This window comes from Oreochromis aureus, linkage group 15 (assembly GCF_013358895.1).
Source record: "Oreochromis aureus strain Israel breed Guangdong linkage group 15, ZZ_aureus, whole genome shotgun sequence".
Taxonomy (NCBI): Eukaryota; Metazoa; Chordata; class Actinopteri; order Cichliformes; family Cichlidae; genus Oreochromis; species Oreochromis aureus.
Window position 1 is genome coordinate 7,194,132 of NC_052956.1, and position 13,951 is coordinate 7,208,082.

Genomic DNA, 13,951 nt, shown 5'->3' on the forward strand with positions numbered 1-13,951 from the left:
AATGGTGCAATACACAAAGTATGTTATGAGTTTGCAGGACACCAGACCTATCATCCAGTTATTGAGGAAAGAGTAAATCCACACTGGAATGGTAAGCATGCAGAGCAGGTCTGACACAGCCAGACTAAGCATCAAACTCTGGCTCAGATTGGACATGGTCTCCCAGTCTGGCTTGAGAATGATGACAGCGATGTTTCCAGGGAATCCCAGCAGGAAGCAAATGGACATCACCACCGTAGGAGCCACACCAGTGGACCAGGAGATTTTGGGTGAATATCCAGGAGTGGAGGAAAAGTTAAGGGTATTCACCGTGGTGGTGAGTTGTGCCATGCTTCAAGCTTGCTGACAATATTGTGCACTGAGCAAGTGATTATAATAGATGTACCATCAGGTGATCAAGTTGTTCTCATTCGATGCTGTCAAAGGGGAACTAATAAGAAAGAAATTGTCGTGTTGACATAAACACCTGCTCTTATGGTTTCAGGATGTTACATGCCTTCTGTATGCATTCTGTCAACACCCAAACTTGATTCATGAACCAATTATCTCTTAAAATTGAGCATACATTTTCATATTTAGGAGTTCATGCTATACAATTGGAGATTTTGCCAATTTTTTCCAACACTGACACCACAGTAGAAATTTTAAAAAAAGGGAGAAATAATAATATCATATAATAAATAAAAATAAAGGCTGACAACACGAGACAAACAATAAAATCCCCGTCTGATAGTTACGGGCCACAGTATTCCGAGGCTTTGAAGTATGTGTCAAGAAATTCAGGAAGTCCCTTATCAAGCGTGTATTGAGGCTCGCTCGCAAATGATCGATGACGTCTGGCGCCTCAATGATTCAGGAATTAGTTTGATCACTGTCGATATTTATCAACATATATAAAGGGATTCCCTCAACATTCTTGTGTCAGTGTTCGTATTGGAATCTCGCCAGTTTTCCTGTGACATAGAGGAGCTTGTTTCCATGGAGTCTGCTAAAAGAAGAAAGATTGAAGAGTTGAAGAGCTGCTCCATCCACAAGGTGATCTCTACCAATAAAGTACTACACATAATATGCCTGTAAATAATGAAATGTGTTACTACTATAATATTCACAAGTCTTTTTTTTCATTCCATTGGGAAGTGTTTATTGTGTGTCAGTGGCAACAACACTGCATCTATGGGTATCATCTAGGCAGGTTTGCTGTGTGTCAGGGGTCGTGTGCGGAGGCGAGGAAGAGATGACCCACACGCAGGACTCTTGGTGCAGAATGAGGAGGTTTATTGGAAACGGAGACAACAGATGACAGGATGGCTGGCTGAACTGAATGGACAGGCAAACTAACTGGCTGACTGAACTGAACACGCGACAAGAACGACATCAATGACCCGACAATGAACTGATGGAAACTGAGGACTTACACACCCGCTGGATGAATAATGACTGATAGATGACAGGTGAGTGAGCAGCTGAACATAATTGAACTAACGATACATGGAATGAGCTGGAACACAACACACAGGTACACAGGCTGAAACAGGAGACAGGGAGTGAGGAACATGGATGTGGCAAAATAAACTGAACATGACAAAACTGAAAACACTGGGTCAACGACCCAGGAAACCTGACACTGTGGGATAGTTGTGCACTCCTGCCTTTCAGCACAATGTGAAACGGTTTCTCTAAAGCCAGAGTCGTTATTAGCAAAAGGAGAAACTGAGTCTAAGCACAGTGGAAAAAATATATTATCTTGATAAAAATGATAAAAGTTAACATCCGCCCAGTGTTCATTAGCACGATCACTGTCCCATCATTTGAAAACACTGCAATTTTAACATAAACATCTCATGTCATGGATATGGCCACATACAATCAAATTAGGGTGTTTTTTAAATTCTAGGCAGTGATTACACCCATGTTGACACTGTTGCATGATAGCCAAAATGCAGTCACAAATAATTGAAATGGCAATAAAGGTTTTGACCAGCAGGGGGGTATGTTTGCACATGAAGCCTTAAAAAACTAACCTTTTTTTAGTCATTCAAATGGAAAGCTACAAGTCATCACGAGGCCATCACTATCTGACACCATGTTTAAATATACATTTATTATAACCGTGCTATTTTGCATGGAAGCATTAGTATCAGCAAACAGGGGCAAGTCTAACGGGGGGCATGGGGTGTACTAGACCATATTTATTTAACGGTTTTCATAACCAAACAAAGCAATTATCTTTATTATCCCACATCAGTATAATTATATATGAATTAAGCATATTTCACAAGATTTTCAGTAATTATTAAACTGTTGCGTGTGGACACAGGAACATTCTAAAATTGTTGTAAAAACATCAATAACTAATTTTAGGGGAGGAAAAAGGATCATTCACAATGTGCACCAGGCACAACTGTACATGTTGCATCTGCAAGGTAAATATAAGAATATAAGTACATATAATATAACACACTACCTTTACTCTAATTAACAGAGGTGTCAGCTAACTATTTTTAAACTACTGAACCAACCCTTTGCTTTCATAATATTAAGAGGAGAGTGGGCTTGCTTGCAAAGCTAATGACTGAGGTAATGTTAGCAGTTTCAATTTTTTAGCTGCTTGTACCCAATAGTTAGGATTCAGTACACAAGCCTCTTTAAATTAAGACAGATGTATCTATTCTAATGTCCCCTGCACTCACACAGACTTGTTATTCTTTCTCTCAGCAGATTCATTATGACTTGTTGGTGTCAAGTCAAACTTATCTTACTTACCAAAAGGGTAAGTTTGAACCATAAGCATTTTAAGGATGTTCAGAAATTACACATCTCAATGCTGTGGTGTTTTAGTGAAAACCCTAAAAATGTAATAATTTAGAGTCACCACTACTTTGGCTACACCTGGTTACACCTAACTACTACTTTAGTGTAGGAAAAACATTAATACATATATATATTTATATATTACCATTTAAAAAATAGCAAAATAGTTTGCATGTTATTCCTACACCAGAGTGGTGGTTAGGTTAAGTGGTAACTTAATTGATTGTGCATTTTATTGTACAAAAGCTTTTTGTATTTGCATATGCGCTTGTAATCTGTCATGAAGTGTGGAATGAGAAGCATGAAAATGCAGGGCTTAGAAACCAGCAGTTAAACTGAAAACAAACCTTTGAGTAGGACTTGTGCTGAATATCCACAGAGCGAAAGGTAAAATGGCAAAATCCAAATGTCTCTGAAGAACAAGGATTACACAAGTTAAAAAAATTACCTAAAAAATTACAAAGGAAATTATACACGCAGAACTAAATACAAGACACAGGAGACAAATACTAAAAGTCTGTCTTGTCTTCATATTTGTCTTGGTGGTCTGTTTCCCTAGTCATGTCTCTGTGTGTCTGCCTGCTCTCTCTTATCCCTTTGTTTTTGTTGTTAGGTCATCTTAGTTTTCTTATCTAGTCTTTAGGTTTCTGTTGTCTTGCATCCCTGCTGTTCTATGCCCCACGTATAGTCTTGTCTCTGTTTATTCCCTTGTTCCCAGCCGCGTCTCGGTCACTCCCACTGTTGTCTGTATCTAGTCAGTCTGCGTCTGTCTGTGTGTTCCTGTACTTCCTGTTTGACTTTGAGAGTCTCAGGTTGGTGTGCGTCATTTTCTGTTTTGCTTCTCCCCCATCTCATCTGTCTGATTAGTTGCCAGTCGTGTTTCTCAGGTGTTTCCTGTTTGCCCCATTTCCCTGTTGTAATTAGTGTCTGCATCTCCCTCTGATCTGTGTCACGTTCTCTCTCATTTTCCACCATGTGTTCCGTCTGCCTGCCTGTTTAGTTCATGTGTTTTCCAGTTTGTTTTGTTATCCTAGATTCCAGCAATAAAACTGAGGTTTGAGTTTAGCTTTGACTGTCAAACCTGTATTTTGGGCCTTCCAATCCTGCCTGCCACACACAACATATGACAAATAGAGATTTTAATAACATAAGAATGATGATAAAAAATAACACTGAAGGACCAAACATATTGAATATTGAGATATACACTTAAACTCTAATCAAGACTTCATTAATGCAGTACTTCTCATATTTATCTATGTAGGGTGCCTGCAAAGTTTCACATTGTGACAGAAGATAAAGGCTGATGGTGGCAGTAAACAAGACATTTGAAAGCACCTTAATTTTTGAAGTGAAACTTGAAACCTGCTTTACAACATACCCACTTAATGGCATGTAGATATATGTATATATATATATATATATATATATATATATATATATATATATATATATATATATATATATATATCCATCCATCCATCCATCCATCCTCATCCGCTTTATCCGAAGTCGGGTCGCGGGGCAGCAGCCTAAGCAGAGAAGCCCAGACCTCCCTCTCCCCAGCCACCTCCCCAGCTCATCCGGGGAACACCAAGGCGTTCCCAGGCCAGCCGAGAGATATAATCTCTCCAGCGCGTCCTGGGTCTGCCCTGGGCCTCCTCCCGGTGGGACATGCCCGAACACCTCACCCAGGAGGCGCCCAGGAGGCATCCTTGTCAGATGCCCGAACCACCTCAACTGGCTCCTTTCGATGTGGAGGAGCAGCGGCTCTACTCTGAGCCCCTCCCGGATGGCCGAACTTCTCACCCTATCTCTAAGGGAGAGGCCAGCCACCCTTCGGAGGAAGCTCATTTCTGCCGCTTGTATCCGCGATCTCGTTCTTTCGGTCACTACCCACAGCTCGTGGCCATAGGTGAGGGTCGGGACGTAGATCGACCGGTAAATTGAGAGCTTCGCTTTTACACTCAGCTCCCTCTTCACCACGACTGACCGGTGCAGCGTCCGCATCACTGCAGCCGCAGCACCAATCCGTCTGTCGATCTCCGGCTCCCTTCTCCCATCACTCGCGAACAAGACCCCATCCATCCATCCATCTTCATCCGCTTTATCCGAGGCCGGGTCACGGGGGCAGCAGCCTAAGCAGAGAAGCCCAGACCTCCCTCTCCCCAGCCACCTCCTCCAGCTTATCCGGGGGAATACCAAGGCGTTCCCAGGCCAGCCGAGAGATATAATCTCTCCAGCGTGTCCTGGGTCTGCCCGGGCCTCCTCCGGTGGGACATGCCCGGAACACCTCACCCAGGAGGCATCCTTGTCAGATGCCCGAACCACCTCAACTGGCTCCTTTCGATGTGGAGGAGCAGCGGCTCTACTCTGAGCCCCTCCCGGATGGCCGAACTTCTCACCCTATCTCTAAGGGAGAGGCCAGCCACCCTTCGGAGGAAGCTCATTTCTGCCGCTTGTATCCGCGATCTCGTTCTTTCGGTCACTACCCACAGCTCGTGGCCATAGGTGAGGGTCGGGACGTAGATCACTGCAGCCGCAGCACCAATCCGTCTGTCGATCTCCGGCTCCCTTCTCCCATCACTCGCGAACAAGACCCCGAGATACTTGAACTCCTCCACTTGGGGCAGGAACTCATCCCCGACCTGGAGTGGGCACTCCACCCTTTTTTCGGCTGAGAACCATGGCCTCAGATTTGGAGGTGCTGATCCTCATTCCCGCTGCTTCACACTCGGCTGCGAACCGCTCCAGTGCGAGCTGGAGGCCTTCACCTGATGAAGCCAACAGAACCACATCATCCGCAAAAAGCAGAGATGAGATTCTGAGGCCACCGGGTGAAAGCCCTCCGCCACTTGGCTGCGCCTAGAAATCCTGTCCATAAAATTATGAACAGAACCGGTGACAAAGGGCAGCCCTGGCGGAGCCCATCACCCACCGGGAACAAGTCCGACTTATTGCCGGCAATGCGAACCAAACTCTTGCAACGGTTGTACAGGGATCGAATGGCCCGTAGCAATGGGCCAGACACCCCATACTCCCGCAACACCTCCCACAGGACACCCCGAGGGACACGGTTGAATGCCTTCTCCAAGTCCACAAAACACATGTAGACTGGTTGGGCAAACTCCCATGCACCCTCAAGTATCCTCGAGAGGATAAAGAGCTGGTCCAGTGTTCCACGACCAGGACGAAAACCGCATTGTTCCTCCTGTATCCGAGGTTCGACTAACGGACGAACTCTCCTTTCCAGCACCCTGGCATAGACTTTCCCAGGGAGGCTGAGGAGTGTGATCCCCCTGTAGTTGGAACACACCCTCCGGTCTCCCCTCTTAAAGATGGGGACCACCACCCCGGTCTGCCAGTCCAGGGGTACTGCCCCTGATCTCCACGCAACATTGCAGAGGCGTGTCAACCAGGACAGCCCTACAACATCCAGAGCCTTCAGGAACTCGGGGCGGACCTCATCAACACCAGGGGCTCTGCCACCAAGGAGTTGTTTAACTGCCTCAGTGACCTCGCCCCGGAAATTGGCGGGTCACTCCCTCATCCCCAGACTCTGCTTCCTCCTCGGAAGACGTGTCAGTGGGATTAAGGAGGTCCTCAGTATTCCTTCCACCGCCTGACAATTTTCTCAGTCGGCGTCAGCAGCGCTCTGCCAGCACTATACACAGTGCAGGCAGAGCACCGCTTCCCTCCTGAGGCGCCTGACGGTTTGCCAGAATCTCTTGAGGCAGTCCGAAAGTCTTTTTCCATGGCCTCTCGAACTCCTCTCCACACCCGAGTTTTTGCTTCAGCCGCTGCCCGAGCCGCATTCCGCTTGGCCTGTCGATACCTGTCGGCTGCCTCCGAGTCCCACAGGCTAACCAAGCCCGATAGGACTCCTTCTTCAGCTTGGTGGCTCCTTCACCTCTGGTATCCACCATTTGGTTCGGGGATTACCACCACGGCAGGCACCAACCACCTTGCGGCCGCAGCTCAATGCAGCAGCCGGGCGATGGAGACGCTGAACATGGTCCATTCGGACTCAATGTCCCCAGTCTCCCTCGGAATGCTGTTGAAGCTCTGCCGGAGGTGTGCGTTGAAGATCTCGCGGACTGGGGCTTCTGCTAGACGCCCCAGCACACCCTCACTACGCGTTTAGGTGCACCGGGTCTGTCCAGCGTCCTCCCCGCCACCTGATCCAACTCACCACCAGGTGGTGATCAGTTGACAGCTCAGCCCCTCTCTTTACCCGAGTGTCCAGAACATATGGTCGCAGGTCTGGTGATACGATTACAAAATCGATCGACAAGACCCCGAGATACTTAAACTCCTATACATATATATATATATATATATATATATATATATATATATATATATATATATATATATATATATATATATATATATATATATATATATATATATATATATATATATATATATATATATATATATATATGATCTTTAGCACTGACATGTGTAATTTCTGAACATCCTTAAAATGCTTTTGGTGCAAACTTACCTGTCATGGAGTAAATCCTAGCAAAAGATAATAAAGGGAAGAACATTTTAAGCAGGCGCCTGGCGGTCATCTTTCCTGAAATTATGTCAACATGCTATTATCTGTAAAGAGAACGAGATACCAGTGGCAGACCAGGAAGTTCTGTTGTTCTCTGGGGAATGTCAGATGATTTGCATGGTGCTGGACTATGAGTAAGTCCCACTATAAGACTGGCAGTGTTTGTTCTGTTCGTCCTTGCCTGAAGACATTGGCCCTGAGGCTCAGTTGATGCCTTCCTATAGTCGTGTCCTGTTCTGCTTTCCTCATATAATAGCCTATCCCCTAATATCTCTACCATACTCTGGAGACTGTATATGGAGACACTGGAGCCATTCAACCTCACTATAGTTTAAATGAAAAATTTAATAGAGCAATAAAGTGGTTTTACACCAGCAATAGATTTTCTTTTCACTTACATAAAGCGCTAAAGTCTTTCAGTATTGACGTCCATCAGTAAGTATGTGATAAGATCTGTAATTAACAGCCTACTGTAATTACAATCACATGTTATGGATATTTTTAAAAAGGAAAATCTATTTACTTTATGGGTAGCGCTTTATAATGATGTCAAACTATTAAGCATTATTAGGATATTATCAAGCGATTAATTCATCATTTAAATAGCATTACTCCTCCTTAGTATCCTATTTATAAATACCCATATTTTTTATGACTATGATTACGACTATGGTTTTTACTAGCAGTAACTGTACATAGTTAAACCATGTACAGCAGTGATGGTGTACATGGGACATGGTAATAGTAATAGATGGATAAACATGTCTGTATTAATAAATGGAATATCAAGGAGGTGTAATGATATATAAAAGATGAATTAAGCACTCACTACAACCATACTAATGCTTAATAGTGTTACATTATTATAAAGTGCTACCACTTTATATTAAAATACACACAAAACCCCATTAGACAGTTAGTTTAATAAAAAACAAACAGAGGATTGCTGTATTTTTAGACCCAGTTACTAGTTTAATAAAAGTATTTTGACTTTTATATAATGGGTGTTATATCATTATGACATAAATTATGGAATAAAAGTACAAGTATAAGATTACATATAAGATACATAATAAAATCCAACTAATAACAGCACTTTTCTGTAATGTTAGGTCTGATTAATTGTATTAGAACAGCGATCGGCGATATTATTAGGTAATTTCATTGTTTACACACAATAACTTTACTGCATATTTCTGTTGTCGTTGTTTTACAGTGCAGGACAGAGAAGATCCAGGATCACAGGGGGAAAATAATTTGAAAAAAATCATGTTACTTCTGAAACGATATTTGCTAAATTAGACAGATTATGGGGAATTCTGAGCTTCTGCATTAAATGTTCAGCATTTTTTTGGCACAGAGTGGACAAGCGATTAGAAGTAAAGGCATACAGGAGTGGATTCACTGCACCGTTTGCAAACGTTAGTGCTGTAACAGTGCCCCATGCTTTTTCGCAAAACTTCAGCAAGTCCTTATTGTTTAGGGAAATAGCTGCCACACCCAGGACATTTATGGCAAGACATGGCACCCACACGACAAAAAAGGTTACAATGATGCTGGTAATCAGTCTGGTGGTCTGTGGATTGTTGAAAAAGGCTGCCTGACTCACCTCTCTGTAGAGGCGGATGTATGAAAAAACATTGAGAGAAACAGAAACAAAACCCACCACTATCTCTGTCAACAACACGGCCATTGACTGGCTCACAGAACAGTATTGATGTTTGCAATATGTCCAGTCCGACTGTTCTACCAGCTGTCGAACCACTAAAGCAGGAATGGACAGGATCATTGCAACCAGCCAGAGCGGAACCAACAGCTTCCATGCTTGTACCTGATTTAAATTCCTTTGCAGGTATACCACCTGAAAGTAACGCTGGACACTCATCACAGTCACAGTCAGCAGGCTGGCATAAACGCTGCAGTACCCAAAATATGTTATGACCTTGCAGCCCACCAGGCCCAGGGTCCAGCTGCTGAGTAAAGAGTAAATCCAAAATGGAACGGTAAACATGCAAAGTAGGCCTGACACAGCAAGGTTCAGCATCAAACTCTGGGTCAGACTGGACATGTTCTCCCAGTTTGGCTTGAGAATGATGACAGCGATGTTTCCAGGGAATCCCAGCAGGAAGCAGATGGACATCACTACTGTAGCAGCTATACCACTGTAGTCCCATGAAAAATGGGGTGAATATCCAGGAGAGGAGGAGATGTTAGAATTAACCACAGCGTTGGTGAGCTGTGCCATGCTGCAAGCTTCCAGGTAGTATTGTGCTCTGAGCAATGATGATAATAAATGTCCAGTCACATGAACTGTCAAAGAGGAACTAACAACAAGGAAACAGTCGTTTCAATGTAAACATTTACACTCATGGTGTCAGGATTTTGCATGGCTTTCTTTGTAAATTTTTGAATTTATTACAGGTTATAACCATATACCAAAGTTTGCTGCTGTTCACAGAAAAATGTGCTGAATAAGACTCAACCCAAATTCTGCGAATACTGAAAATGCTTTATGTCTGTAATACACATCATTTGTCAGTAAAACATGAGAATTTTTTATTTTGTCTGCATGTGGGGATTTTGCATTTTTCTACCTAAACACATTTGCATGTGTTTGCATAACTGTCATATTAGTTTTATTTACAAATTGAAAGGAAAAAAAAGAACTAATTTTTTCCACCCATACATTATTACTTTTTAGCCTATAACAACTATAATCAGGCTATATTAGCCTAAAGGAACAAGTGAAGTGACAAGGAATAATCTGTCTGAAATCCATATGTTTCAGTCATCAGTGTATTACAGTAAATATCAGTCTCTAGTATTTCTATTCAACATACAGCAAAAAATGGGAGGATCATCTAAGGGAAAATGTTGTCTGTAAAGGTTCTCAGTCATGCAGGTCATCACAGTCTAAGGAGCTTGGAAAGAAAAGCATCTGGACTTCTTTAAGTTGCTTGAAGACGTTTCACCTCTCATCCGAGGAGTTTCTTCAGGACTAGGGTCTAATGGTGGGGAGTCCCAGATTTAAGCTCTATGGGAGTTAAATTGTTTTTATATAGCACTAAAACACAACGCCATTTCTTTACCTTACAACACATATACTGTAAGATAAAGACCCTACAGTAATATAGAAAAAAACAACCTTACAATCAAATGATACTCTATGAGCGATCATTAGGTGACAGTGAGAAACAAAAAACTGCGTTTCAACCAGAAGAAGCCTCTGGCAAACTGAGGCCATGTACTGGATTGGTTGGGGTGAACGAAAAGAAATTAGGCTTTCACTTAAAAAAAACCTGCATCAACTCAGAGTAAACACAAACATCTAAAGTTGAGAAATAATAAAATAAAAAAATGTGTAGAATCTGTTATTACAGTCACTGATAGGTGGTGGCAGGTGTTTGGTTATGGTTAGGCAGTAAAGTTAATTGATTTGGTTATGAAAACATTGTAGCTGGAGTTACATTTGCTTACTGTATGCACTCTCAGTTGTTTTCTGTTTGTTATTCACTAGAATTGACAAAATGACAAAATGTCCTCAGGCTTAAAACTTGTATGAAATTTGCCCAAAAAAGTATGATCATGAAAATCTAAGGAACTTAGAAAGACAGGTGACTGGACTTCTTTAAGACCATTTGGTCTTAGAACTGAAGCAGCTTCTCAGATGAGAGGTGAATAGAATAGAATAGAATAGAATGCCTTTATTGTCATTATACAGCTGTACAATGAGATACAGAGCATCTCCTACTCAGTGTAAACATGTGGGGGGGTACAGTTCTGCAGCACTATATACATATGGACAGTATTAACATAGGGAAGAAGATGTATATATATATAAAATGTACAATTTACAAACCGTAAACAATATGTAATAAATAGTGTTATGTATGTACAGTTGAGTTATTGCACATGGAATTGGTATAAATAGTGTTTATGTATATACAGTTATTGCACATAGAATTGGTATAAATAGTGGTGGTCCATAGAGGAAGTGGGAAGTGGGGGCTGTGTTATCGGTGCATGTGTGAGTTCAGGGTGGTTATCGCTTTGGGGAAGAAACTGTTTTTGAGTCTGTGGGTTTTAGTGTTGATGCACCTGTAGCGCTTCCCTGGGGAAGCAGGCTGAACATGTTGAAACCAGGGTGGGAGCTGTCCTTGATGATGTTTGCTGCTCTGCTGAGGCAGCGGGAGGAATAAATGTCCATCAGGGAGGGAGAGGGCACCCGATGATCTTTTGTGCTGTCTTGACCACACTCTGAAGCCTCACTCTATCTGCCTTGGTGCAGCTGCCGTACCATACCGTGATGCAGTAGGTTAGCAGGCTCTCAATGGACGAGCGGTAGAAGGTCAGCAGCAGGTTGGAGTTCAGCTTGTACTTCCTGAGGACTCTCAGGAAGTGCAGCCGCTGTTGGGCCTTCTTGATGACCGCTGAGATGTTTTCCGTCCAGGAGATGTCAGCAGAGATGAGGACACCAAGGAACCGGAAGGTGTGGACCCTCTCCACACACTCCCCGTTGATGTAGAGGGGGGCCAAGTCAGTGCTGTGTCTCCTGAAGTCAACAATGAGCTCTTTGGTTTTCTTGGTGTTCAGTGCCAGGTTGTTTTCTGAACACCATGCTGCCAACTTCAGGACTTCCTCTCTGTAGTCTGCCTCGTCTCCCTTCGAGATGAGTCCGACTACCGTGGTGTCATCAGCAAACTTGATGATGAGAGTGTTGTTGTGGGCCGGACTGCAGTCGTGGGTGTAGAGAGAATACAGGAGGGGGCTCAGCACACAGCCCTGTGGGGAGCCGGTGCTCAGTGTGCGAGTGGAGGAGAGATGAGGGCCGAGTCTCACAGTCTGGGGCCGGTTTGTGAGGAAATCCTTTATCCAGGCACATGTGAGAGGAGGAGGCCAAGATTGACCAGTTTGTTGATGAGGATGTCCGGGATGATAGTATTAAAGGCTGAGCTGTAGTCCACAAAGAGCATTCGGACGTAGCTCTGCCGCTGCTCTAGGTGACTCAGCACAGCGTGGAGGGCTGTGGCGATGGCGTCTTCTGTGGATCTGTTTGCACGGTATGCAAACTGGTGGGGGTCGAATTCTGGGGGGAGGTAATCCTTGATGTGTTGAAGGACTAGTCTCTCAAAGCATTTCATGATTACCGGTGTGAGGGCCACAGGGGTAATAATCATTCAGGCTGGTGATGGGAGACTTCTTCGCACTGGGATGATTGTGGCTGATTTTAGACAGGATGGGATGGCTGCCTGATCCAGTGATAGGTTGAAGAGTCTGGTGAAGATGAGGGTGAGCTGGTGTGCGCATGCTCTTAGTACCTTGCCAGGTACTCCGTCTGGACCGGCCGCCTTTCTGGGGTTCACTGCTAGGAGCACACGTCTGACATCGTGCTCCGTTACAGTGAGTGGAGCGGTACAGGAACCAGGTGAGGATGAGGATGGGAGCAGGGCTGAAGCAGATGAGTGTTGCTGTTGTGGTGTTTCAAAGCGGGCGAAGAAGCTGTTTATTTCCTCTGCCAGCTGCACACTCGAATTCTCTGTTTTCGCAGTGCTGCCTCTGTGGTTGATGATGTCTTGCATTCCCTGCCACACCTCTCGTGTGTTGTTGCTGGACAGGTGGGACTCGATGTTCCTTTTGTGGTCTGACTTGGCTTTTTTAACATCTTCAAGCAACTTAAGAAGTCCAGACGCTTTTCTTTCCAAGCTCCTTAGATTATTATGACCTGGATGACTGACATCCTACACAGACATAGGATCAGGAAAGTGATTACGATCAATAAGATTCTGTTTATGTGCTTAAAACCTTCACAGGTGACAAAAAATCTAATTGATATTATACTCTAACTTAAGGTAAGATTGTATCCAATTCATTAGATAGTTTGAGTCTTTTGAGATGTCTCCTTTTCAACAAACATACAAACTACAATATTTTCACAGTTGAGGACCAGTTGTCACAAAGCTGATTTGAAGGGAGATGCAACCCAGTATCACAGCAAACTAGAAATACTGGTCTACCCTGTTTATTTCATACTTTGCCTCTCCAAAGCATGAAACATACATATATGTAGAAGTTTCAGTAATTTGCTGTAAGCTCCAGTAACAGCAGAGGGAGGTATTTTGTTTCAATGCAACATGAAAATAATTTGAACAAAAATAATTTTTTGTTTTATTTATTGATTTATTTGTTTATTGATTTATTTTTGCTGATAGTTTTGTATTTCTTGAATTTCTTTGACAACAAAATATCACATTAGTCTTATTTACCTGAATACATCCTTAGAATATTTGCAAAGAATGTTTTACATACAGATAATGAACATTTATTTAAATAGCTTTCACACCATTTCCAGTTGTTTTGAGCTGCAAAACCTCTGAATAGCTTATATCTGTATTACAATGATAAATATAACACTTCATTAACATTTGTGTTGTTGGAGGCTGAGTATGACGTTGCATATATTCATCATTAAAAAAAATTTCACTTTGAGCTAGAGTAATTATTAAAATGTACACATGTTAATTTAGAATGAAATTTCAAATGCAACTAAAAGGCAACATCTGCTGGTCATTTAAC

At 43.0% G+C, this 13,951-nt stretch overlaps 1 protein-coding gene across 1 annotated transcript; it reads right to left on the reverse strand.

The window, feature by feature from the left end:
* Positions 1 to 8,419: 8,419 nt before the first annotated feature.
* LOC120433328 (leukotriene B4 receptor 1-like) lies at positions 8,420 to 9,757 on the reverse strand. The gene has a single exon (XM_039599436.1). The coding sequence runs from the start codon at positions 9,621 to 9,623 to the stop codon at positions 8,646 to 8,648; it is 978 nt and encodes a 325-aa protein (XP_039455370.1). The 5' UTR covers positions 9,624 to 9,757; the 3' UTR covers positions 8,420 to 8,645.
* Positions 9,758 to 13,951: the final 4,194 nt, after the last annotated feature.

What these genes read in the sequence shown, in the direction of transcription:
- LOC120433328 (XM_039599436.1), bottom strand. Translation starts at nt 9,623, where the DNA reads ATGGCACAGCTCACCAACGCTGTGGTTAATTCTAACATCTCCTCCTCT.